A 27,322-nucleotide genomic window follows, 5' to 3' on the forward strand; every position below is an offset into this window, starting at 1 on the left:
TCACTTTTTAAACATCACAGGTCTTATTTTCAAGAAAATCTATACCATTTTAGCTTCACCTGAGTTTTCTAGCTGTTTCCTCATCCATGTGAGCCACTGATATATTTAATGACTGTATTTCTGTCCAAAGGAACTCTAGAAAGACATTATAAGTTGCAGAAAATGCAATAGAATTGCTTGGATGAATTGCCTATTGTTCTTGAGTAAAAACATCAGATAGTCTGGAACCATTTAAAGTTCATCTTGTTCTAATCTTTTTATGTAAAACATAAAGGTTTGGCCAAGCTTATATTTCATTTGTGTCCTATTTTCATTTTTTTTTACTAAAAGTTACTCTTAATAATCCTAGCTTTTAAAAGCATGACCCAATTATTTTAAATTTGCTGACTAGAAAATGTGGTTGAAAGTCAAATATAATTATATATGAAAATAGACTTGGGAATAAATATTCTTCATATATCTGATGACAGTATAAACATTGATGAGAGGGAGGTCTTTTGTGTGTGTAATCATTAAAGGGAGAAATAGGTTCCTTCATTCCTTCCTCCTTTCTTTCTTTCTTTCTTTCTTTCTTTCTTTCTTTCTTTCTTCCTTCCTTCCTTCCTTCTTTCCTTCCCTTTTCTCTCTTCTTTCTTTCTTCCTTCTTTCCTTCATTCTTTCTCTTTCTCTTTATTTCTTTTTGTTTTCCTTCCTCCATTCATCCCTCCCTCCCTCCTTCCCTTCTTTCCTTCCTTCCTTCCTTCCTTCCTTCCAACTCTCTACTCTTCTTTCTTTCCTTCCTTCTTCCCTCCATCCTTTATTTATTTAGTTAGTTACTTATTTCACTGGGTCTTATGTAGCCCAGTTGACATTATACTCACTATGTGGCTGAGAATAAACTGAACTTCTGATCCTCTTGCCTTTCCTTTCTAGTTCTGGGGTTGGAAGGGCACACCGTGAACCACCATGCTTGATTTATATGGTGCTGGAGATGAATCCCCATGTGCCATGCAGGCTATGCAAGCTCTCTACCTAAGGAGCTGCATCTCCAGCCCAAAGAGGCCACTCTTGATACGATATTTTGCTCTAACCTGAAGATGATGAAGCGCCCTCTTAGCATTATTGTTACACTTACATCCACAGGTTTGCCATCTGAAGCTCGCGCAGCAATAACTGTCTTTCCGTGAAAATCCGCAGATTCCTTTTCTTCTGTGTGCCGACTTGCAATTAAATTACAATCCATATAGAGAGAAAGGACTCGGGATTGCACACCAATGCCAAGTTTATGCCACTGACGATCGAAAAGAGGACGGAGTTCTCGATTCTTAAAAACATAGTTCAACAAATCTCCCCCGGCGCCTCGGAACATAAATTCTACCACCTTCTTTGTGCCATCAATCACTATAGAAAGCTGAAAAAAAACAAGAAAGATGAACAAAGCATTTACATGGCTTGGGACTCAGTGTTCAAAATTAGTGAAGCATTCAAACCAAAGTCCCGTGTATATACCAGAGTAACCTGAGAACTGGCTAAACATTTGAGAAAGACCTGTGCCTGTTGACACAGTTGGATACAAAAGACAAGCACCTTGCTGTAAGTGCATTATCATGAAGCATCCCGTGTAATCCGCTCCTCCTCAAAAGAACATATAAGGGTGTGTGAGTGTGTGTGTGTGTATGTGTGTGTATGCGTGCATGTGTGTATATGTGTGCATGTGTGTGTGAGTGCGTGTGTGTGTGTACAAATATAAATGGTTATTTTACATTTATAAATTCAATAATAACTATGTAATTGTGTTGTGAATTCACAAAAGGATGATGATTTTTTAATGAAGTTTATTGTTTTAAATTTTACTTGTGAATAGTATTATTACATACCAAAACATATGTATTATTGTTCTATATGAGTATGCACACAGCAAGATTTATAATCGTGCATTTCTTTTTACATGAGAACTGACATGGACCTTTTAAGCCCTTAATAATTTTCATGGCAAAGAGAGATATTTCATAGATGACATGCATTTCATTCTAAATGATTATCATAAAATTGTGACCTATATTAATAGTAAGAAGATCGGGCCAAAGCTAAAGGCATCCGATGGTTGTGTATAGAAGTGAACACACATGTGTGATGTTAATAAGTAATTTTGAGGTCTGTGGGATGCTTGCATGACCACTTCTACTCCACTGTCATTTTCACAAGGTCTCCTGGATTCTCAACTCTTTCTACGCTCAGACATCTCCCATCACACTTCCACCAGTATTATAACTATGCTCCATAAGTTCTCATAGGTGTTCTCCCGTTATGGACTTTCTGCTCCATAAGAACATGAATGAGGCTTTTTAAAATCTCTTGTTTTCTTTTTGGCATGTGTCTGTGTGTGTGTTATGTTAGGGTATATGTGTCCCCATACGTGTAATACGAATGTGTATGTGTGTGTGTGTGTGTGTGTGTTTGCGTGTATGTGTGCGAGTATGATGCACCTATGTGCACAAGAATGTGGGAGCCAGAAGTTGACATCGGGTGTCTTCTTCAAGTGTTCTTTACTTTCTGTATGGAGGCCACGCCTCTCCCTTGAACGCAGAGCTCAATGATTTGATTAGTCTTACTAGCTAGCTAACTTGCCCTGGAGATCCCATCTCCTACCTTGCAAGTCCTGGACTTACAGGTGGCATTTAGATGGGTGCTAGGGATCTGAACCTCAGTCCTCATTGAAATCACACCGAGCTATCTCCCCAGCGCTAAATTTAATGTTCTTATCACTTCTTGGTATAAAACATGTGGCCCATATTTGTTTTTATTGATGAAACACATATTTAGGTGTCAGACTAATATATGATGCCAGTGGTGAGAGGAAGTGAAGTCAATAAATGGCATGAAGTTATTCAATAAGTAGCTGTAAAAGGAAGGCAGTTACATTGTCTTCAGATAAAATATGAATCTCTACGTTTAAATAAAAACAGGGTTGGACGCATGGCTCAGTGTTTCAGAGCACTGACTGTTCTTGCAGAGGACCTGGATTCAATTCTCAGCACCCCCTTGATAGCGCAAAATTGCTTATGACTCCAGTTTCTGGGGACCCTGAGCTCTCTTATGACCTCTCTGGTCACCATATATGCATATATATATATATATATATATATATATATATATATATGTTCAAACACTTGTGTACATAAAATAAAAATAAATCTTTAAGACAAGACAAAACAAACCTCTCGTCCACTCACATCACTGATACCATCAAGGTTACCCTACTTACAATGTTTGCATTTCTCTATTCATGATGCCTCTAAACAACATACTACTTGAATACTAACTACATCTGTTCCCAGATTTGGTTACATGGAACAGAGAACCACCTGACCTAGTCAAACATATTGGCATCTTACCTGTGGTATATTCTGCTGGTTTAAAATCTTCCATAAAAACCACCGCTCCTTCTTGGTGCTTCTTCGTACTCGAAATACGACTGCTACAGAGTACTCCTCAGGAAGGCCTTTGGGAAATATCTTACTATCGGAAGAAAACAAATAACTATTGTGGGGAGACTGAAGGTAGCTAGGGAAGAAATCCAATTGCAACTCTGTGAAATGTGATGTCTCAGTCATAGCTACTCTCAATGAGTTTAAGGGGAGGGAGAGGGAACTGGGAGTAACGTGTAAAAAGTCAAATAAAAAGTTATTATAAAAATAACAAAAGAAATACAGGAGTAGTCATGTCTGCATTTTCTGTGTAGTTTTTATTTTCATTCTCTCCTTTTTTGTAATCATCTGATATGGTATTATTAAAGGACAGGATATGTAAACTAGTGGGTAGGCTGTAGTACTATATTATGCTCTTATCTAGAGGGGTGTCCAGCACAGATGAGCTCAGATTTCAGCAGTGCTGTCCATTCAGATGGACAGCAGTGATTTATCAAAATGAAAGTGGACTTCCTTGGTCGTTTATAATGGAGAAAGTGGAGATAATTTCCAAAACCTTTGATTATAAATCAATGAATATTTTCTGAATAAATTTTACCACATTCAACTCTTGAATATAAGTTCTTAGTATTGACTTCCTGGTAAGTTATGATGACACCGAATTACATGAGATTTAGCTTTATTTTCATTCTCTTAGAAAAATTAATCTTTCTAGATGATATATACCAAAACATAGCCCCATTACTCTTCTACTTCAATCTCAAGTTCAAAATATTGGTCTTGGTAAAAACATAAGGAAACAAAAAACATTTCACAATATACATATCCACATATGCAGAATTTAATTTTCATTAGATAATGAGCAAGGTGTTTATTTCTTTTCATTGACTATGAAAGTTCTACAGTATTGTAACACTGCTTTTCCTTTTTTCAAGTAACAAAGTATGTCCCTTAAAGACAAACAGACTTGAAGTTATCATACATTATAATGTACCATGCCCTTAATTCACAACTACTAACTTTGAATACTATATTCAGCCCTATTAAAAGAAACAATCAAGACACTGACTACCAGGCTTCTAGGGAGAACACAGACATTTTATTTTGTTCTCTGTGTGTTAACTATTGAGTCACATGTGGTAGATAATTTTTAAAGAAAACATGAAAAACATGTTTTCATTTTCTTACTTGGTTAAATAGAATGTTCACATATATATCCATACATCCATTTATATGTATGCATGTATATGTATGTGTGACAGACAAAGCTCCCAACCTAACAGAGTTTTGACTTTATGATAGTGGGGAGGTGATATACATTAAGGTGAATGTATATATCTTATAGAAACTATCTCAATATAGGTTGGTGACAAACTAATTGAAATTTTTAATGTTGCTAAAATGTTATCTAACATGTGAACATATATTTTAATAAATATAGCTATGTTACACCATTTAATGTGCATTTCCTACTTTTCTTTGGTAATGATCCTTATTATCTTTAAATTTTATATTTTGGAAATAATATTAGACAAAAATAAATGCCGGTGATTTTTTTATTCATGGCCAAAATGGGCTATAAAGCAGTGAAGACAACTTACATCTTCAGCAATCCATTTGGCACAGGAACTTCTAGCAAGCATATGGGACACAGTTATTTAAGGGGTTTTGTAAGAGAAGAGCCTTGAAGATGAGGAGCTTAGTAACCAACCAGCCATTAGGAGTTGGTGATTTCCAATTGAGAGAAAGCATCTAAGCTGCTTTTGCAAGTACATGATAAATTAACAAGTAGATCTAATTCAATGTTCCCTCAACATTTGATCAAATTGAAGAGGCAAAAAGTTCGATAAGTAGGTCTGTAGTAATTTAAATGTCCCCTTGAACTTTCATCTTCTATTCCTCAACCGGACTGTGATGCGGGACAAATAAGAGTTGATGACCAGTGAAGAGCACCAAATCACTTTCCCAAGCCAAATAGCACCAAAAATGTTATTGCTGCTGTTTGGTAGTCTTCTCCAGTCTCATCCACTATGATTTTCTGAGTTCTAGAGAAATTGTTACCTATGAGAAGTATGCTCAACAAACTGGTTACAGGTACCAAAATCAGCAATGTTTGCAGCCACCATAACTCATCAGAAAGGGCACAATGCAAAACCACGCTTGATCGCACATTGCAGTCAATATTCTAAAAGTTCAACAATTGGCACTATCAAGTTTTGCCTCATCTGTGATGTTCACTGACCCTCTTTCCAACCAACTACTATTTCTTCTAACATTTCAGCAACTTTTACAAGAAAAACACCTCCACAATCAACAGGATGAAGAAATGGTTTACAAGAGTCTGCCAAATCCTGAAGCATGGATTTCCATGCCAAGAAATAAGCAAGCTTATTTCTCATTGACAAAATGTGCTGACTGCAGTGGTTCTCCTTTTACTTAACGACAATATATTTGAGACTAGTCATAATGATTTAAAATTCATGGTTCAAAACTGCAGTTCTTTGGCACCCACTGGTTTGCTTTCTAATATTGGTTGTTAACTAGATATATCTGGGAAAATGGAATACCAGATGAGGAATTGCTTCCATCCCATTAGTTGTGAGACATTTTCTTAATTACAAATTTAAATAGAAAAGTCCAGACAACCATGGGTGGTGCCATCCTTCAGTGGGTTGGCTTGGATTGCAAAAGAAAGGGTGGCTGAATGTGAGCCTAAGAGCAAGCCAGTACAGAGCATTTCTCCATAGTTACTGCTGTAATCTGTGGCTTTGAGTTCTTCCCTTGACTTTCTTGATTTTAGATTGGAACCTGAAAACTGAAAAAACCCTTTCTTCCTCATCACTTTTGATTATGATATTTATCACAGTAGCAGAAAAACAGTTGAGCACAGTGGAATTTCCCAGTTTGATCTTTTCTGGGCTCAGATGCACTATGCTCATTTGTGGTGTTGGAGGGCAGCAGGAGACGCGGGGCTCCATCAGTCACATGATCATGAGAGTAAGAAGCCAGATCTGCAGTGTGCTGTGCTGCTGAGCTATGGTTTGAGGTAGACAGGCGAGTGAAGTACATTCTCCACTTTGAATATATTCAAATTACTAAACGCATCTGCATTTGCGTAAATGCATCTATCTAAGGCTGGAGAGATGGCTCAGCACTTAGAAGCACTTTTTCTCTTGCAGAGGACTTGGATTTGATCCCCAGAACATACACGGAAGCTCACAATTGTCTGTAACACCAGTTCCAGGGGATCAAATAACTTCTTCTGGCCTCTATGAGCACTGTGTATACATAGTGCATATACATACATGCCATCAAACACTCACAGACATGAAATTAAAAATAATAAAGAAATCTCAAAAATAGACTAATTCACCTACATATAATTTTCTTTGTTGAGGGTTCAGCAAAAGAAGCAACAGACATTATCACAACCACATTATTATATCCCTTTAATTAATTGATAAGAAAACATTTTTATTGATTTCCTCAAAATAAATCCCAGTAATGGGATATTGTTTCTTCTGGAATTTTATCATTAAATAAAATTTTACCAAATTGCTATTGACAATTACTTTATTGTTTAAGTAGTGTTGCTGACTTAAACAGAACAGCAACAACAAAGCAGGCTTAGACACCTGCCATTTCTCTTTGGGACTATTTAACCCTGAAAGGAAGGCACATGCAGGGTTGATGAGACAACACCAAACAAACTTCCAAGTGGAAGCTTTAAGGTAGTTACAGGAAAGCTATTGTTGATGGAAATTCCAAACCCCACATTATTCCCTTATCACATGTAACAATAGCTGATATTCTTTCTGTTTTGCTTTCAATGTGGAAAGCATTGTCGGTGTTGGCATGATTAGTGAATGGGCATGCCTCACTGGTCAGCATTAGTTGGGAGTTTTCCCCAAGGCTCTTCTAATGCTAATATATTGTGATTGTTTACCCAGATATATTTCCTTTTATCCAAAAGGAACACTTTCGTTTTTACGTGGTAAATGATGTTCACCTGGATACAAGCATTTTCCAAGTGTGGGGGTGAGAGGGTCATGTAGGAGCCTCATGGTTCATTATAGAATTTAGCCTTTTGGTGTTCTGACTCATTCTTGTCTTTACTCTATTGTTGAGGTCAGTGTGAAAGATTTCTAGTTCAAATTCTTTAGTTAATAAGACCCTCACCTCACTTGTGGTTGGGTAATGAAGATGGTAAGTTAGTAACGTGGGACTTCAAACTCACATACTCATCAGATTCACATATACACACATGCACAGGAGTGTTTGCACAACCATGCACAAATTCATGCATGTACACCTACACACACTCCTCTTAAGCATGCATGGTTCAGGAATCTGGTGAGATAGATCTAATTCTTACCAATATTCCCCACCTACAAAACTGAAGATTCACCTCCTTGCTCTTGTTCAGTCAGGTACATATTCCCCAACTGCATTCTCTCTTCTAGAATGTACTGTAATTTTTTCCATTGTTTAATATCCCACTCTACACACTTATTTGCATATTTAAGAGTAAGCCGCCACCACCCACACTCAGGATAGAGGGCAGAGGTGAGCACTTGGTCCCCATCATAAACCCGAATTCCTCCAGCTTGCCCTGTCTCGTATTCCCTGGCTTGGGGATTGAAGCCAGGTCGACTCACCCCCAGAGGGATGACCAGGAGCCTGAGAGAGAGAGCTGGTCCACTTCCTCCCACACTCAGGGCAGAGAGCAGAGGACAGAGACCAGAGGCTAGAGAGTATTGGATTTGCATGCACCCACTGAAAGGGAACTCTGGTCGCCTACCCACCAGGAGAGGAAGAGACTCTTTCTGCACCCACTGGAAGAAGTGATGGGGAAGAGGAAATATAAGAACACACAAAGCAACAGAAAAACAAATATGACACCACCAGAGTCTAGAGATTCTACACCAGTAAGACCTGAACACCTCAATGCAGATAAAGCAGAAGGGACTGACCATAAAAACACCTTCATGAAAATGATAGAGGCCCTCAAAGAGGATGTAAGAAAATCCCTTAAAGAAATCAAAGAAAAAACAAACCAAAAATACAAGAAATAGAAGAAAAAGCAAACCAAAAAATCCAACAAATGCAAGAAAGGGAGAAAAACATGAAGCAAAATTACAAGAAACAATTCAAACAGTGCAAGGATTGAAAGCTGATTGTAGACAATAAAAAACACAGCCTGAATGAATTCTGGAAATAGAAAAACTGGGGAAATGGTCAGGTACTACAGATGCAAGCATAAACAACAGAATACAAGAGATGGAAGAGAGAATCTCAGGTGTTGAAGACACACTAGGAGAAATAGATTCATCAATCAAAGAAAATCTTAAGTCCAACAAATCCCTAACACAAAATATCCAGGAAATATAGGACACCATGAAAAGACCAAACCTAAGAATAATATATATAGAAGGTGAAGAAACCCAACTCAAAGGGACAGAAAACATATTCAACAAAATCATAGAAGAAAACTTTCCCAACCTAAAAAAAGACATACCAATGAAGGTACAAGAAGCTTACAGAACACCAAATAGAGTGGACCACAAAAAAAGTCCCCTCACCACATAATAATCAAGACCCCAAGTATGTAGAATAAAGAAATAATACTTAGAGCAGCTAAGGAAAAAGGTCAAATAACATATAAAGGCAAACCTATAAGAATTACACCTGACTGCTCCATGGAAACTCTGAAAGCAAGCAGGTCCTGGATAGATATTCAATCAACAATAAGAGACCACGGATGCCAGCCCAGACTACTATACCCAGCAAAGCTTTCAATCACTACAGATGGAGAAAACAAGATATTCCACAGCAAAACCAAATTTAAAAAATATATATCCACTAACCCAGCCCTACAGAAAGTTCTGGAAGGAAAACTCCAGTCCAAGGAAGTTAACTACAACCAGAAAAACATAGGCAATAGATAATCCCACTTTTCTAACATGCAAAAGAGAAAAGGGGTGGAAATCCACATACAATTCCACCAAGAACAACCATTCCAAAACAAATGAGAACAAGCAAATAAAGGTCATTAATATGCCTCAATATTAATGGTCTTAATTCACCCATAAAAAGGCACAGGCTAACAGAATGGATTTGAAGACAGATCCCATCCTTCTGATGTATACAAGAAACACACCTCAGCTTCAAAGACAGATGTTACCTCAGGGGTAAGGGTTGGGAAAAGATTCTCCAATCAAATGGCCCCAAGAAACAAGCATGGATAGCAATCCTAATATCTAAAAACTAAACGTTAAAGTGAAATCAATCAAAAGAGATGAAGGAGGTCATTTCATATTCATCACAGGAAAAATCTACCAAGATGAAGTCTCGATTCTGATCATCTAGGCCCCAGATACAAAGGCATCCACATTCATAAAAGAAACATTACTAAAACTCAAACCACACATAAAACCTCACACACTTATAGTGGGAGAAGTAAAAACCCCACCGTCACCAATAGATAGGACTACCAGACAGAAACTTAACAAAGAAACAAAGGAACTAACAGAAGTTATGACCCAAATGGGCTTGACAGACATCTATAGAACATTCCATCCAAACACAAAAGGATATACCTTCTTCTCAGTGCCTTCTCAAAAAATTGACCACATACTTGGCAACATAGCAAACCTCAACAGGTAAAAAATATTGGAATAACTCCATGTATCTTATCAGACCACCATGCTTTAATGTAAGAGTTCAACAACAACACAAATTGCAGAAACCCTACAAACTCATGGAAATTGAATAATGCATAATTGCACTACTCCTGGGTCAAAGAAGAAATAAAAAAAGAAATTAAAGGCTTCCTAGAACACAATGAGAATGAAGACACAACATACGCAAACTTATGGGATACTTTGAAAGCAGTGCTAAGAGGAAAGTTCATAGCACTAAGTGCCCACATGAAGAAACTGGAGAATAGTTACACTAGAGAATTAACAGTACAACTGAATGCTCTAGAACACAAAGAAGCAAACTCACCCAGGAGGAGTAGACACCAGGAAATAATCAAATTGAGGGCTGAAATCAATAAAGCAGAGACTAGGAAAACAATACAAAGAATTAATGTAATAAAGAGTTGGTTCTTTGAGAAAATCAACAAGATAGACAAACCTTTATCCCAACTCACCAAATGGCAGAATGTGAACATGAAAATTAACAAAATCAGAAGTGAAAAGGGGGACATAACAACGGGCACTGAGGAAATCCAGAGAATCATCAGGTCATACTTTGAAAACCTGTACTCCACAAAATTCAAAAATTTAAAGGAAATGAAAACTTTCTGGATAGATATCACCTGCCAAAATTAAATCAAGAACAGATAAGCAATTTAAATAGACCTATAACACCTAAGGAAATAGAAGCAGTCATCAAAAGTCTCCCAACCAAAAAAAGTCCAGGGCCATATGGCTTCAGTGCAGAATTTTACCAGAAATCCAAAGAACCAGTTATACCAATTCTCCTCAAAGTATTCCATGCCATAGAAGCAGAAGGGTCTTTGCCAAACTCTTTTTACAAGGCTTCAATAACCAATATTGATAACCATCAGAAAACTCATCCACCATGATCAAGTAGGCTTCATTCCAGGGATTCAAGGATGGTTCAACATTCAAAAGTCTATCAATGTAATCCACCATATAAATAAGCTGATAAACAAAAATCACATGATGATCTCACTAGATGCTGAAAAAGTCTTTGAAAAATTCAACACCCATTCATGATAAAGGTCTTGGAGAGATCTGGGATAACAGGAACATACCTAAACATAGTAAAAGCTATATACAGCAAACCAACAGCCAACATCAAACTGAATGGAGAGAAACTCAAGGAAATTCCTCTAAAATCAGGAAAAAGGCAAGGCTGTCCCCTCTCCTCATATCTCTTCAATATTGTATTTGAAGTTCTAGCTAGAGCAATAAGACAACAAAGGGAGATCAAGGGGATACAAATTGGAAAGGAAGAGGTAAAACTTTCACTATTTGCAGATGATATGATCGTTTACATAAGTGACCCTAAGAACTCTACCAGGGAACTCTTATAGCTGATTAACACCTTCAGCAACATGGCAGGATACAAAATCAACTCAAGAAAATCAGTAGCCTTAATATATACAGACAATAAGACAGCTGAGAAAGAAATCAGAGAAACATCACCCTTTACAATTGCCACACACAACATAAAATAATTCGGAGTAATGCTAACCAAACAAGTGAAAGACTTGTATCACAAGAACTTTGAGTCTTTAAAGAGAGAAACTTCGAGTCTTTAAAGAAATAAATTAAAGAAGACACCAGAAAATGTAAAGATCTCACATGCTCGTGGATAGGTAGGATCAATGTAGTAAAAATGACAATCCTGCCAAAAAGCAATCTACAGACTCAATGCAATCCCCATCAAAATTCCAGCACAATTCTTCACAGACCTTGAAAGAACAATTCTCAACTTTATATGGAAAAACAAATAACCCAGGATAGCCAAGACAACTCTGCTCAACAAAGCAACACCATTCCTTTCTCCAAGCTCTGTTATAGAGCTATAGTCCTGAAAAAAGCTTGGTATTGGCACAAAAATAGACAGGTAGACCAATGGAATCAAATTGAACACTCTGAGATTAATCCACAAACCTATGAACAGCTGATTTTGGACAAAGAAGCTAAAATTATACAATGGAAAAAAGATAACATCAACAAATGGTGCTGGCATAACTGGATATTGGCATGTAGAAGTCTGCAGATAGATCCATGTCTATCACCATGCACAAAACTTAAGTCCAAATGGATCAAAGACCTCAACATAAGTCTAGCCACACTGAAACTCTTAGAAAAGAAAGAGGGGGGTACCCATGAACGAATTGGTACAGGAGACCACTTCCTGAGCTTAACACCAGTAGCACAAACATTGAGATCAACAATTAATAAATGAGACCTCCTGAAACTGAGTAGCTTCTGCAAGGCAAAGGACACAGTCAGAAAGACAAAAAGGCAATCCACAGATTGGGAAAAGATATTCACTAACCCCCACATCTGTCAGAGGGCTGATCTTCAAAATTTACAAAGAACTCAAGAAGCTATTCTAGAAAACACCAAGGGACCCAATTAAAAAGTGAGGGACTGAACTAAATAGAGAATTCTCAATAGAGGAGTCTAAAATGGCTGAGAGACACTTAAGAAAGTGCTCAACTCCTTAGCCATTAGGGAAATGCAAATCAAAACAACCCTGAGATATCATCTTACTCCTGTCAGAATGCCTAAAATTAAAAACACCAATGACAGCTTATGCTGGAGAGGATGTGGAGAAAGGGGAACACTGGTCCATTGCTGATGGGAGTGCCAACTCGTACAGCCACTATGTAAATCACTATGGAGATTCCTCAGGAAAATGGGAATCAGTCTACCACAAGATCCAGCAATTCCACTCTTAGGCATATACCCAAAAGATGCACATTCATACAACAAGGATGTCTGTTCCACTATGTTCATAGCAGCATTATTTGTAATAGCTAGGTCCTTGAAGCAACCTAGTTGCTGAAGAGTGGATAGAGAAAATGTGGTACATTTACACAATGTAGTACTGCTCAGCAGAAAAAAAACAATGGAATATTGAAATTTGCGGGCAAATGGACGGCACTAGAAGAAACCATCCTGAGTGAGGTAACCCAGTCACAAAAAGACAAACATGATATGTACTCACTCATATATGGATTTTAGACATGGGTCAGGTTAGTGTCAGCTTACAATTCCAGGGCCAGTGAGTCTGGGAAACAGGGAGGTTCCCAAGAGATGATATGCATTATACCCCAGAGAAATGGAATGAGGCAAGATCTCCTGAGCAGATTGGGAACATGGGGGGAGGGAAGAGGGAACCAGCAAAAAGAGAGGGGGATAAGAGGAGGGTAGAAGAAGACATGGGGGAGCAGGAAGGTTGAGTCGGGGTAAGAATAGAGGAGATCAGGATGAGAGATACCATGATAGTTGGAGTCATTATATCTTTGAGGACAGAGCTGACACTAGTGAGATTTCCAGAGATCTACAAGGATAACACCAACTGGAAAACTAAGTAATAGTGAAGAGACTACATTAATAGCCCCTCCTTGATGATAAGGTTGATGACTACCTTACATGCCATCCAGGATCCTTCATCCAGTGACTGATGGAAGCAGAGACAGATAGCCACAGCTAAACACTGAACTGAACTCCTGGAATCCAGTGACAGAGATGGAGGAGTGATGAACAAAGGGGTCAAGACCGTGCTGGTGAAACCCACAAAGACAGCTGACTGGACAAGGGGGGAGCTCTTGAACCCCAGACTGATGGCTAAGAGGCCAACAGGAGACTGGTCCAGACTCCATGAATGTAGTGTCAGTGAGGAGGCCTCAGAAATCTCAGGGGCCTTGGGTAGTTTATTAGTGTTCACCATGGCATACAAATGAACTTTGGGAGCTCCTTCCACATTGAGGGATGCTCTCTAAGCCTGGACACATGGGGAAGGGCTTAGGTACTGCCTGGATGAAATGACAGACTCTGGAGATCCCCCCCCCCATGGAGAGCCTCACCCTCCCTGGGGAATGATGTGGGGATTGGGCTGGGGACGTGGGGGTGGGGGTGGGCAGGGGCTGGTGGAGGGACAAGGGGAGCTGTCGTTGACATTTGAAGCATGCATGTTTCTAATTTAAATAAAAACATAAAAAAGAAAAAAAGTAAACCTTTTAAATCTTTAATGTGTCATTTTTCAAATTGTCTTATATCTTGCTTTGCAAATTATGCCTTCTCTTGCTATAAATCAGACATCCTCTGACCTGGCTGTACAACTGGCAGCCTCTCATCCACTCACCAAGCTAAATGAACATCTTTGATACCCATCCATCCCTTACCCACTTCCTTCTGAATTCTAACATTATTACAATCAGCTAGCCCACTACCCTCTTCTCAATCACCTTTCTCACTCTTTGTTCAGGTTTTAAGACTAAGGACATAGGAAGAGTTGATGGGGGGAATCCTTCTGTGTATATGTCTCTCTTATTGGTTAATGAATAAAACACTGTTGGCCAATAGGGAAGCAAGATAGGTGGGACTAGGAGAGAAGGAGGATTCTAGGAAATGTAGTCAAGAGTGGAGGGTTGACATGTGATCTGCTGGGAGGAGTAGATGCCTCCCTGAGGAGGGCATCTTTGGAAAGATAAATCCTTATAAAAATACATATTAGTAATTATGGGTTAATAATTAAGTCAGAACTAACCAATGAGAAACCATAGCAAACAACCAACAACTTCATAATTAATATAGTGTCCTGTGTGTTCATTTGGGACTGATGTGGCTCTAGGATCCAGGAGGCTGGCAGGAAGAGTAAACATTACAAAGAGTGGAATGTAAACTCTCTGGGTGCTTATGTCTAACCCACTCACCTATTTGTCCTTCTATAACAACAATGCCTGTACGAAGTAGATAATAATAATAAAATCAATAAATGAACTAAACTTGGCAGTTTTCCAGACAAAAACATGACTGACCATCAATATACCTCCCCAATTTTGATAAAACTGGAAATACATAACATTTCACAAATTCACAATTTCCTCTTATACCTCTATATAAAAAACAGAACAGTGAGTTAATAGTAGTAAGAGAGACACTGGTCCTTACATAGAGGATACATGTGAGGACTCTAAGCAACAGTCCAGTCCATCCACACGACAGGTGATAAAATTATCAGCCAGATTCAGGGTTGCCAGATCATCCAATCTTTCCAAAGAAGCCAAAAGCCAAAACTCTGGAATTGTATCTAAAAAGTTTAGAGTTTTAAATGTTGGCAATTAATCACACTTTTCATAAATACTGTCCGGACCAATAATTGACAAGTCAAACAAAGCCAGTGAGTAGCAGTTAGAAATCTTGGAATTATACCATCATCAGATGAATTCTCATCTGGTATATAACACTATAAAACTTTAAAAGATGACAAAAGTAAGGCCCCTAGCCTGCTCTCATTTTAGAAGTGTTCTGAGGATGTGAATAAGTAATATGAATTGGTTCAGAATAGGGAGATGGCCAAAATCAGAACTACATGATATGAATGGAAAACATAATATTGAAAGTAAAATTAGTTATAAAAAACTTATTAAGAGCAAAACAAGATGGCAGCTGTTGAAGATGCTCACAGTGATCTGTTGAAAGGAATATAGTCATGAGGATGTAGTGAGAGATGTCTTAAAATACCTTGTCTCTGAGTCGTAGATCCTAGACCGCTGCCAACTATATCTCTAGGCTTTGGTGATATTCTATGCTTCTGGGACTCCTACTTCCTATTGTCACCAAAATACAAGGACTTACTAAATAATTTCATTTTGGTTGGGGAGAGATTCGAGACATGATTTCTCTGTGTAGCTTTGGAGCCTGTTCTGGGACTAACTCTTGTAGACCAGGTTGGTCTCAAACTCACAGTGCTGCCTGTCTCTGCCTCCCAAGTGCTGGGATTAAAGGCATGTGCCACCAGCACCTGGCTCAATATCATTTCTTAACCCACTTCTCTAATACTCCTCTTTGCCACCTCTTTGCGGGTGATAACTCCATCTTTATTTCTATTCCTAAGACCTTTACTAAATCCACATTTAGAAACCCTGTGGACTCTGAACTGGATACAGTCCCTCCTCCTGTGGAGTTCTTAACGTGAACATGTTTTTACATTTGAAGTATCTTTTTGATACTTTCTAATCTGAATCCATTATGATTGGAATACATATTTAATGGGAATATGAAATTTAAAATTTTAGAATATGTGACCTATTCTGGACAATGTTCCATGCACACTTGAGAAGCACATCTATTTAAGGAAGGAATGTCCCCCAGACAACTGTTAAAATAAGTTATATCACAGACTTCAAGGTTTCCATTTCCTTGAGAATCTTCTACCTATTGGTTCATTAATCTTTGTATTTGGTATTGAGGTTTTCCACAATTTTTTTATTGAATTATCTGTTTCTGTCTTCAACATTGTTAGAGTTTGTATATTGTAGGACTGTGTCATTAGGTGCATGTTATTACCCTTTGAAGCATTAAGATTACAAAAATGATGGATTTAAAAATTTTTTCTTAAAGTCTATTTTGTTTGACATTTGTATAGCTACTATAGCAGTCTTTATAACCACTAGAGCAATCCTTTAATTCAGATAGAGTGGCATACTTCTCTTATTTTTAATAAATTCTTTTTACTGAAATTTGAAAAATGAAGTATGTCTGTCTATTTTAAATAGTACATAGATATATATCATATGTTTTGTCAATTTGATAAATATTTGTAACTTAGCAATTTTCATTAAGATTTATACTTATCATTTGCTATTTGCTTTCCACTTACTTTGTGTTTTTATTGTTCCATTACTTATGTGTCAAATGTCTATTCTACAGTTCCATTTTATTCCTTTAAAATATATTGTTCACGTTACTTTCTTACTGACTACTCTCAGTATTATACCTAACATAGATTTACAACACTGTGGTATAGATAAATGACAACTTAGCTTCAATTATATATATATATATGTGTGTGTGTGTTTTATATATAAACTTCTCTCCTATATGACCATTTCTTCTCCCTTGCATTGTGTTATTTATGATTCTTTATACTTTATATATCTATCAACACAGATTTATAAGTATTAATATATATACATACATATGTACTTATACCTATGCATTTTAAACATAATAAGAAAATAAAAGATTTAAAAATAATTAAGGGACTGGACAGATAGAGTAAAGTATTAGCTTGGCATACAAGCAAGAGGACAAGAGTTCAATCCAAGCACACACATTAAAGCAAGGCATGATGTCTTGAACTTATAGCCTCAGCACTGATGAAGCAGAGAAGGGAGGGTCCCTGAGACATCTATGAACCTCCCAGCTCTGCTCTTGGGGTACACCCAGGGATACTGGATGACTACTCAGGGAGATAGTCTACAGCTCTTATTAGTCTTCTGGTTATGTTTATCCAGAGCTTCAAAATTGTCCAAAGTTTGAATCTTAAGGCTTCCTCAAGTCTTTCCACACAACCTTATGAACAACAGTAGGTGTCTGGATCCCCACAAATGGTGATTGTAATTCTAAACAACAGTCATTGATGGTTGTCCACAATTTCCCAAAGGAAGAAGGAACTAATACTGAGCGAGCTCTGGCCTGGTAAAATAAAGACCAACTTTGGATATCAGCCAGGTAAAGCAATAGGAACTCTCTAGGAAGAAGTTTATTAAGAACCCAGAGCCCCTTTTAGCCACTCACTCCCAGTGGCGTCTATGCTGCTGTCAATGCCTACTAGACTTAAACAGTCATTAGATTATTGTAATAATCTTGTTTTATTGACAGTTCTGAAAACACTGATTTTAGTCCATGCTCTCTTTAATTGGAGCAGATTTTTTTCTTTTAAATCTTTCATGGAAAAAGAACATCAACAACACAGTTATTTTAACTCATTTTGTAACACAACACAAAAATAATTAAACAACTTTTTTTGTCATCTTCTACTTGGATTATCCCTGTGCTCATCTCTGATTGACACTGAATGCAAAATGGGATTTATAGTTATCACAAAGTCTATCAACATTTCAGTGGGGCACCTGATGACTTTGTGTTAAAGAAATAAGTGAATGAGCAACAAAGTAGGTAAAGGCAGACTTAGTTTTAGGATGAAACTTAAATACTTCATATATAAAGGTTCAACATGATTCTTTTTAGTAATTTATAATTCAATTTTAAAGTTTAAATGTGTTATATCAGAAAGCTTCTCTTGTGACAAAATGACTACACAGTATAATTGACATGTAACAATTATTCTTTCAAAACATGCAGGGAAATAATGTCTCTGGTATGCATTCACAGTGGATAAAGATCTTTATAATTATCATATTTCTCTTTCAGAAATTTATAGTCAGTCTTTGAGAATAAAACACTGATTTTAATTTGCTTGCCAAAATGTAACTTTTATTTTTGGTTATGAGCCTAGCCTTTAACGGCTGAGCCTTCTCTCCAGCCCCCAAAATGTAACTTTTAAAGAGAAATTTCTGTGTTTTAAAAATAAGATGTTAAAAACGATATCTGCTCTTACCAGCTTGGTTTCGTGTTTACAGGACACACACACAAACACTCAGTGTGACACAGAATAGTTTCTCTGTGCCTTGCCAAAGTTTCTATTATAAAAGAGGCCATATTGGATTACTTGTGTGCTACCAGAGAGATATAATGACAGCTTGTTCTGTCCAAGATATCCAGCCTGAATGTTTTTGTATGGAGTGTAATTTCCTATAAGAAACCTTATCTGTTGCTTATTCAGTGAGATTGCCATTAAGGAAAATATTGTTAAGCTTTACTCAAATAAATATATATAGCTATGCTATAAATTATCAATGGAATATTTTTGCCTTTGCCCTAATTTATATTCATTGCTCTTCTAGTCCAGTATCGTCCATTTAAATTTTACCCACATTCATTAATATTAACCTACTCGTGAGGGCTCAGTGGAATTTTGAATTTACTCCACCATGTGTTTCCTATGTCTATTTTCTACACATTATTGTGTTACAAACATTCCAAGTCGAGATGGATCAATATAAAATCAGTCTTTTAAATCACTAATTATCATAGAGAGTAAACTTAAAGTTATGCTGAATTATCCAGAGGTGCCAGGGAAAACTGCTTCCAAGGTGTCCCCATTTGTGTCAAGTGCTGAGCATGAGGTATCGCTGAGGTTTCATGAGTCACATGTCGTAAAAGACTTTGAACTTGCCATTTATTTCAGTGTTGCAAAAATCTCTTAGCTTTCATCTGTTCTCTGGCATACTCTGTACAGCAGGCCCCGATTCAATCCCACAGAGAAAGCCAATCGTGTGAGGCTGAAGGGGAGGAGCTAGCGAGCATCAAGTACCAGCCTCCTGGAAGTGACCAGAGAGGGCAGAAATGGTGTCAAATCTGAGAACTTCTGTCAGTGGGGTTTTGATGGCAACAACAGATAGATATTTTTTAAAAATCTGAATATTACAGTGTTTCCCTTTGGGTGTCAAAATTGAGGAAGATTCCATTTTTTTCTTTGTATTTTCTATATTTACTCAATTTTTTCCAAAGGCATGAATCCTGTTAATGATCATTTAAAAAACCCTACTGAGCTAGGTATGGTGGCTTATGCCTTTAAACCCAGCCCTCCAGAAGCAGAGATAGAGGCAGGCAGATTTGTGAGTTTCAGGACGGCCTGGTCTACAGTGCAAGTTCCAGGACAATCAAGGTTACACAGGAAAAACCTTATTTCAAAACACCAAAACAAAAAACAAAACAAAAAAACCTAACAACACCAGCAAAAAACAAAAAACAAAACCCCACAACTGCTTCCATTTGGAAAAAAAATACTAACCCTTAAAATGACTTGTTTTCTTCAGAGGCCTAATAATAGAGTAGTATAGACTAATTGCCACCTCTTCCTAATCCTCCAAATGTATTGATATGAAAGTAGTGAGGCAAGTTATTTTGATGATGATAAGTAGACTACTAATTACATTTTTCTGTTATAATAGGCAAAGCCAAGTCAATAAAGTCTGTAATTACCACTTTACACAGAGGAAAACCCTGAAGCATCAGAAAAGGTTGCAGAAAAAAAAACCCAAAAAACAAAAACACACACAAAAAAATCCTTCAAATGAAAATGTGCCTGAGTGATTATTTTCTCCACATACTTAAAATTCAACAATTAATAAAAAACACTAAGACATATGAAACTGCATTTTTAAAAATAGAATTTAAAGTATCCATGAAAGAATTCATTGTTCAGAACTTCAGATAGGGCTATATTTATCCAAATTGTACATTAACTATATTCTCTAGTGAATTTTTTTCCTCGCTGATTAATGCGATTTCCTGCTAGGCAAAATTTATTTAATATCATTAGGAAGAACAAATAAGATAATAAAGTTTAGATAGTTTGTGTATTGTAAGAAAGCTCTCAGAAAGAGACAGAGAATGGCGTTGACCTCCCTGTGTATGTTTAATTATTATGAAGTGGAATTGTACTTCCAAAGTCATTTAAATGTATGGTACTGGATCAAAAAGTGTTGGGCAGTGCTAGTATTCTCTCTGGTTATACAGTGCTTTCACTGAAAGCCCAGACACTTGATGTCCACTGGTAGGCTGCTCTTCCTCACTGGATAGAGCTTCTGTTTATAAAACACAAGCTCTGTTAACCTCAGACTTTAGTCAACATTAATCCTTGAAAAACAGTTACGTGTTGCTACCAGGTTATCTAGTAATCAGTTCTCACTTTGGAAAGCACAGCCGAGGTCTGCAGAGATTATTATTAAGGAAGGACATTTCAGTAGAGAACACAGAAGGAAGACCAAGTTTGGAGTTCAAAAACACCCCTAAGTTAACCAGACCAAAATGACACACAGCTGTTATGAGAACTCAAAATGTAATCTTCAGGTATGGAGGGGAGGGGGAAACAGGGGCTTGGAAAGGAGAAGAAGAGGAGTAGGAAGATGGAGGGGAAAGGGAAGAGATATGCTAGAAGGGAGATAAACCTTGGTCAACTTTGTCAACTTCCCTCTCACATTTCCTGGACTCACAGGTCTGTGTTCCTCCTGGACATCTCTACTTGGAGGACAAAATCATCCTTTTGTTCAGCTTCTTCCTTTTCTACCCAAAGACATCTCTCTATCAACATTCCTCAGTTCAAGAGGTTCACAGCCATTCTCCTGGGTGTCCCAGTCAAATCCCTTGAAGTCAGTTTAATTCTTGCCTTCCCTCCATTATCAACCTAATCCATTGGCAAATCTTCCTCCTTCCACCACCAAAACAGACCCCAGTGCTGTGTACTCTTCTCTGTCTACACTGTCATTGTCTAAGAATCAGCATGTATCCATTGAACTCCTGTCACACTATCATGATGAGACACATTGTTTTTCATCTTGTTCTCAGTCTGGCCTGTGCATGGTGGATAGAATAAACTTTTAAATTCGAAAATTACTTAAGCTTTCTTTTAGAATATGTCTTCCAGTTTGCAGAGTAAAAGCACATCCCCGATGCTAGTTCCGAAGCCTATGAGGACCCACCACTTGACACATTGCCTCTTACCCCAGATTCTGTGAGGCAGCTACGGCTTGCCACAGTGACCTGGATTTTGATACTTTGGATACACTGTGGTCATTGAAGCCTTAGTCCTTTGTGTATTCTAGGCCCTCTCATGGGACAGTCTTTCTAGAGTTTTCATTTACACGGGTGCTCCTGGTCATTCTTGTCCCAGCTCAAATGTCATTTTCTCTAAGAAGCTTAAATTTGTCCTGGCTTCAGTTACCACCTGACACATCCTCTTGCTCCCCTTTCTTCAGTCTTCTGAGTCACGCATAATTTACCATCTTACACATGTATTACCTGTTTCCCAACATCGAAAAATTATTTCCATGGAAACAGGGCTATGACCAACTTGTTTCTGTTAAACAACCACCAGGACTGTGACCTATAACATTTGCAGAAATCACTGAATGAGCACAAAAACCTGTGTTCACTTGCCTAATCTTTGATCCACATGGTGACTTAAGACCACTGTAGGGAAAATATTAACAAATATTTTAACAAAAATGTTATTCAGTCGTATTCTTGCAATTGTTTCAGTCATGACAAACCATATATTGTACTCTTTTAAATAAATCCCAATTGTAATTCTTATCAACCACCTTAGTTCCTACGTGAGAAATCAAAGCCGCAGAACTTAAATGTCTACCCTTCCAACCCTCTGCCATGGATAGATCACAATGAGACTTGAACTCATCCCTTTTTATTTCAAGGTCAGTTTTTTCCAGGATATTGAGTTGTTTGCATCCTCCTTGGTTACAAGTAAGATCCGCCCCATCATTACTGACCTGACTTAAAAGCAAACTTTTCAAACTCAGATGAAGAAGAGAAGTCTCTATTTCTTTTCCTGGGCAGGGGGGAGTGAGTAAATTAACATGCAATATTAATTTTGCAAAATTTAAGAACAGGAAATCATCAATGTTTACAATCACACAATGATATTAGCAACAACCACAAATCATATTTGGTCTCTAAGGAAAATATTCACTCTGACATTTGTACTTCCTAGGTGCCGGGTATCCCTGAGGTTGATAATTACAGTTCCTTCCCCTCCCGTTGTTTGAGAACATCAGGAAGTATCATAAAACACTCAGTAATATCTTCAAAATGGGTTAATTACAGTCTGTTGAATTTTAGGAAAGTACATGCTAAAGAAGGTAAAAATCAGAACTATTTTCCCTTATAAACCCTAGAGATTATTTATTTATTTTAGACAAGTACTTCTTTAACTCAACTTTCAGGAAGGAGTGAAAATCTCAAGTTACATAATGAAACAAAAAGTATTGAAGAATTTTGATGAAAAGTGTCTATGCGTCCTGTAAAAGAAAGATACTGGATTGTGATTGTAACAGTCTGGGAAGAAAACTAATAGAATGGTAACCTAATTAAAAAGGTGAATACCCCTTTTCTTAGGAAAAAACCCAGACTTAAGTCATTTTATTTTTCTTGTATAAAAACCCTTCCTTGTGTGTTAGCAATGACTGGAGCCTGGGTCATCTGAATGAGAGTGAATTTCTAAAAGATAGTGAATTTCTCTTAAGTGGACTTGGTGAACACAAATCAAAGGTCAGGGGTCAATAGCTACCAGTCTTAAAGATGGCATCCCAGGTAGCCGTGACTGGATAGCAATCAAAAGGGATTGGTGGCTTAACTTTTTAAAGACAGAAGTTCTTCCCACCCAGGAGCTGATGCATGCACTCCTTAGGAACAGAGCACCGCTTTGGGGCAGGTCAGCTATGCATTAGGAGTGCCACACTCTCTCCTGTCTTGCTTGAAAATCCACCAAGCACACACTGAACCTGTGTGATTGCCAGAGCTGAGGGAGATGATGAGATCTTCAGTATGTAACGTAACAGTCATAATCTGACTGTTTTCGGCAAGGATCCAACGGAGACCCTTTGCACAGATCCTGGGTCATTGTCCTATACATAGACTCATGTCTATTCTACCTCATTCATCCACTGAGTTCCCAAACCAGGGTCTGACATTGCTTCCTGCCCACAGAGTTAACTCATTGAAGGCAAAGAGCCTCATCACGCAAGAATGGAAGGTTTCAGCTGAGCAAATTGGAAGGCATCCTTGATTGACCAACTAATGAGAAACCAGTAGGGACTGTCTCAAGGGGACAAAGCACCACTTTTCACCTCCTTTCCAGGTGGTAAACACTGGAAGTTTGGCAAATTCAGGAAGAATGGCACTGAAAATAAGTAATTTCTAAAATATGGACAAATATGTATTGGCATAGGTGTTTTATGGAGAGAAGGAAGTGTAAGAGAGATTGATTTATTCTCCATCACAAGCTTAGATGTTTCTCTGATGAGAGAAATAAAGAGCATGGTGAAAAGTCATCAATTTATGTTTCTTGGTGTATTAAGTCATTTCCTTGTATAGAAAGGTCAATCGGGTGGAGTTTTCTATATTCCTAAAGGAATCACAGTCTGCAAGGCAGCAAACAGCACCTCTGTCTCACACGCAATGTAAAAGAAAAAACCAAATTACAGAGTAAGAGGTCGAGAGGAAAACTGCCTCTGAATTCCTATTTCCCTTCTCCCTACTTCCCTGCTATGGAATAAAGAATGTGAGGCCAGGGGCAACCTATGAAAAAGAACAGAGATTTGCACATTTTCTAAGTTTCAGTGCTCCTAAGCTACAAGAAGGAGGCTGTAATCATTCTAGAAAAGCTTCACTTTGTAAATTATGTTCCCCAAGTCCAAGTGTAATTTGTTTCCAAACAACGACTTGTTCAAAAGGCTTAATTGTTGATTACAGGGGTCCCAGTCCTAACTCTTCAAGCAGTCAGTCCATAGCCCAGGGCCTTAAGTAAAACAGTCTTTTACAAAGTGCTATCCCAGCAGAGCTAAAGCGAGTTTTCTAGATCATAGTTAACAAGAGCGGCATTTGTTTATTTATTTTTCCTTTTAAAATGAATGGCCCCATGGAAAAAATCTATTTTTAAACATTAAGAATAAGCTTCCAAATTAATTCTTCCATTCTGAATAAGTGTGAGGCAGGGTTTATAAAGAACTTCCGTATTTACCAGTATCACCGAGGCCTCTGCCTTGCTGAACATCTTCCAGGAAGAGAAATCTGATACAAGTTACATTTCCTGAGAGTGAAGTGAGAGATGCCTGGAGTTTATAGTAAGTCATTTCTTCCCCAGCTGACATCCACATCACCTGTCCACTTACAGGCAATTTGGCTAGCAGGGCTGGAGAGTCTGTCGAAATGCCTTCCGTCGGGCTTGGGGGTAATGTTTGATTTCAGAGCCACAGAGAGTCTGACATCTTAGCCTTTTTGTGTTTGCTAAGAGGATTCAGACAGATAGGTTGTTAATGGGAAAACAAAGCTTGGGTGATGCTCTAGTAATTTCTCGCCTTTTCTGGTAGGCACTTGTTCAATTGTGGCATTGTAAATGACTTCCTGTTGAACACAAGTCATTCCACAGATGCCATCCAGCCACCAAGCAAAAAAACAAACAAACAAAAAACCAAAAACGTGAGGGTAATTAAGCGAGTTGCTCTTCAGAAAGAGAGGACCCATTGCAAGTGAGTCCTGTCTGGCATTTCTCACCCACAGAAGATCAAAACATCCTGAGGAAAACCCAGTTTCCCACAGGAGTCCCTAGAAATCAGAAATGTCCTTCTGGGATGTGGGTGCTCAGCTCCTGCTCTGGGGTCCACTTAGGAAGTCTGTGATTTCTCAATGGCATTCACACAGTTCCTGTTTTCCTTTTCCTAGGGTATACGGTGTTCTCCTAAACCTTGGCTTTTTAGATGAATGAGGTTCACACTCTTCAAACCATCACACACGGCCTTTTAGAATATCCTTGCCTATCTAGACACTCTCACGCCCATGTTCACTAACTGTTCTGGGTTCTCTCAGGATCCCTCCAACTACCTTGACCTTTAAAACCACTGTGCTGCTCCCTTTAATAGCCGTAGCACATGCTGTCCCCCAGCTAACCTAGCATATCAGTACTTTAAACCAGGACCTTTCAAATCCTCTGTAAAACTGTTCCTCATCTGGTCTCCCAGAGTGCGTGTCGTATATATATGACATTACATTCCATAATAGCTAATTATTGGCCTCTTTTGAGACAGAAATAACTTGAAAGCATGGACTATGCCTTTATTCATCTTTCAGTCATTTAGGAATTGAGTGAAATACTTTGCAGAATTTCTGTTTCTTCACTGACATCAAAAGCTGAACTTTAGTGAAGTGACATAATACCATAAAGCGCCTTTCTCTATAGCCCTCCTAAGCACAGATCATTTCATATGCGTATTGTATATGTGTCAAAAAGAGAAAGGCAACATGAGGAAACTGAAAGAATCATTCATATTCATCTCTTTAACTTTGGAGACCCATGGAAGGAGAACCAGGAGTCAGTAGAACTATATTTACTGAGAACTCTGTGAGGCTTTGTGGATACGCATTGTTGCCTTAGTGCACCAGAGTCAGAGGCACTGGATCCTTACCACACCTCTCCAAAGTGTGTGTGTGTGTGTGTGTGTGTGTGTGTGTGTGTGTGTGTGTGTGTGTGCGTGCATGCGCATGCGTGCACATGCTACCCAGGACTCAGTCATAAACTACAAGGCAACTCTGGTACATGAAGACTGAAGATGGTCTAGGCAGAATTTGACTGACTCTTGGGAAGGAACATTTTCATGGACAGGGTTTCCATCAAAGACAGTATTTATGGCAAGCAATTTAGAAAACAATGATGGAAGTGGACTTAGTTGATTTTTTGTTCTTGCTTTGATTTATATTTTCTTTGTAGAGCTAGAATTAAACCGACACCTGAGGGCATTGCCTATGCTACGATAGTGGTGAGTGCTGGAACCCCCGGGTTACATCCACCACTTCAATCACACCTTCTATTTTAAACATGAACATATGATGAACACTCCTGTGCTTCCTGAAAAATGAACTCAAATAGCCTTTGTGGGGGGGATTGAGGATCCCTAGGTAATCATGTAAGGAGTAGGTATCACAGTGGCAGAAGCTTTCATGTACTCATAACATCATTTGGACCCACAAAATGATTGAGTCTTTGGGGACCACTTATATGACTCAAGTCACAATGAGATCAGAATTGTGTACAAAATTCCACCAAAAATGAGGTGTATTGGAGCAAAAATTGAAGCAAATTTGACTGAGGACATCAACTAGGATTGAATGCTGAAAATCGGGCATGCACTCAGATTTCTAGGCTACATAGCAGTCCAGCTGGCAGGAAAGATAAACGTGGGTGTGAGAGAGACATTGTAATACTGATACTATTGGCACTGGAAATAGAAGAGTAATTGTTAGTATCTCAGAGAAAGAAATTTTTATAGGGCTGAAGAAATCTTTGTCAGATGTGAATGGGTTAAGGGATGAATAAGAAAATGCATCAGTAACACTGAAAGGTTTGTGACTGAGTGGGGCTGTTAAGGAAAATGTTTCTGGACTAGGGTGGGGTTAAAAATAAGAGGCCAGGATGCTAGGGAGGAATGAGTTGAAGGCACGCGGGCAAAGGATCAATGGTGGATGAAGGTTTCAGAGGAGGCTGGCTGGGAGGAGACTAAGACCACACATGAGGAAAGCAGAGAGGTCACCTCTGGGGAAGATAGCTGAGATAAGGATCCCAAGATGTAACGAGGAAGATGAGAGAATTCAAGTAAGATCCCAATTCAAACTCATATTCAAGCATCCAGATGTTAATTCTTCATAGTCTCATCATGTATGTCAATGCTGATTAAAATTTTCACTGACAAATCTATCCCAAATTCACTTAAAATGTCTAGT

The 27,322-nt window shown here is 38.1% G+C and overlaps 1 protein-coding gene and 1 non-coding gene across 5 annotated transcripts in view; both read right to left on the reverse strand.

Annotated features, from left to right (window-relative positions):
- Window positions 1-27,322, reverse strand: part of Col19a1 (collagen type XIX alpha 1 chain) — a 313,664-nt gene that overhangs the window by 252,259 nt on the left and 34,083 nt on the right. For all 4 annotated transcript variants that reach the window (XM_013125565.2, XM_040729471.1, XM_040729472.1 and 1 more), the window contains exons 5-6: window positions 3,375-3,498; window positions 1,115-1,390 (exon numbers count right to left, since the gene is read on the reverse strand). In XM_013125565.2, the coding sequence (XP_012981019.1) occupies window positions 1,115-1,390; window positions 3,375-3,498 (400 nt within the window). The remainder of the gene's footprint in view (window positions 1-1,114; window positions 1,391-3,374; window positions 3,499-27,322) is intronic.
- Window positions 23,220-23,358, reverse strand: LOC121133407. Its single transcript, XR_005870233.1, has one exon. It is a non-coding gene; the product is annotated as a small nucleolar RNA SNORA64/SNORA10 family (small nucleolar RNA).

The sequence above is a fragment of the Mesocricetus auratus genome, unplaced genomic scaffold, assembly GCF_017639785.1.
Source record: "Mesocricetus auratus isolate SY011 unplaced genomic scaffold, BCM_Maur_2.0 Super-Scaffold_100021, whole genome shotgun sequence".
In the NCBI taxonomy this organism is placed as follows: Eukaryota; Metazoa; Chordata; class Mammalia; order Rodentia; family Cricetidae; genus Mesocricetus; species Mesocricetus auratus.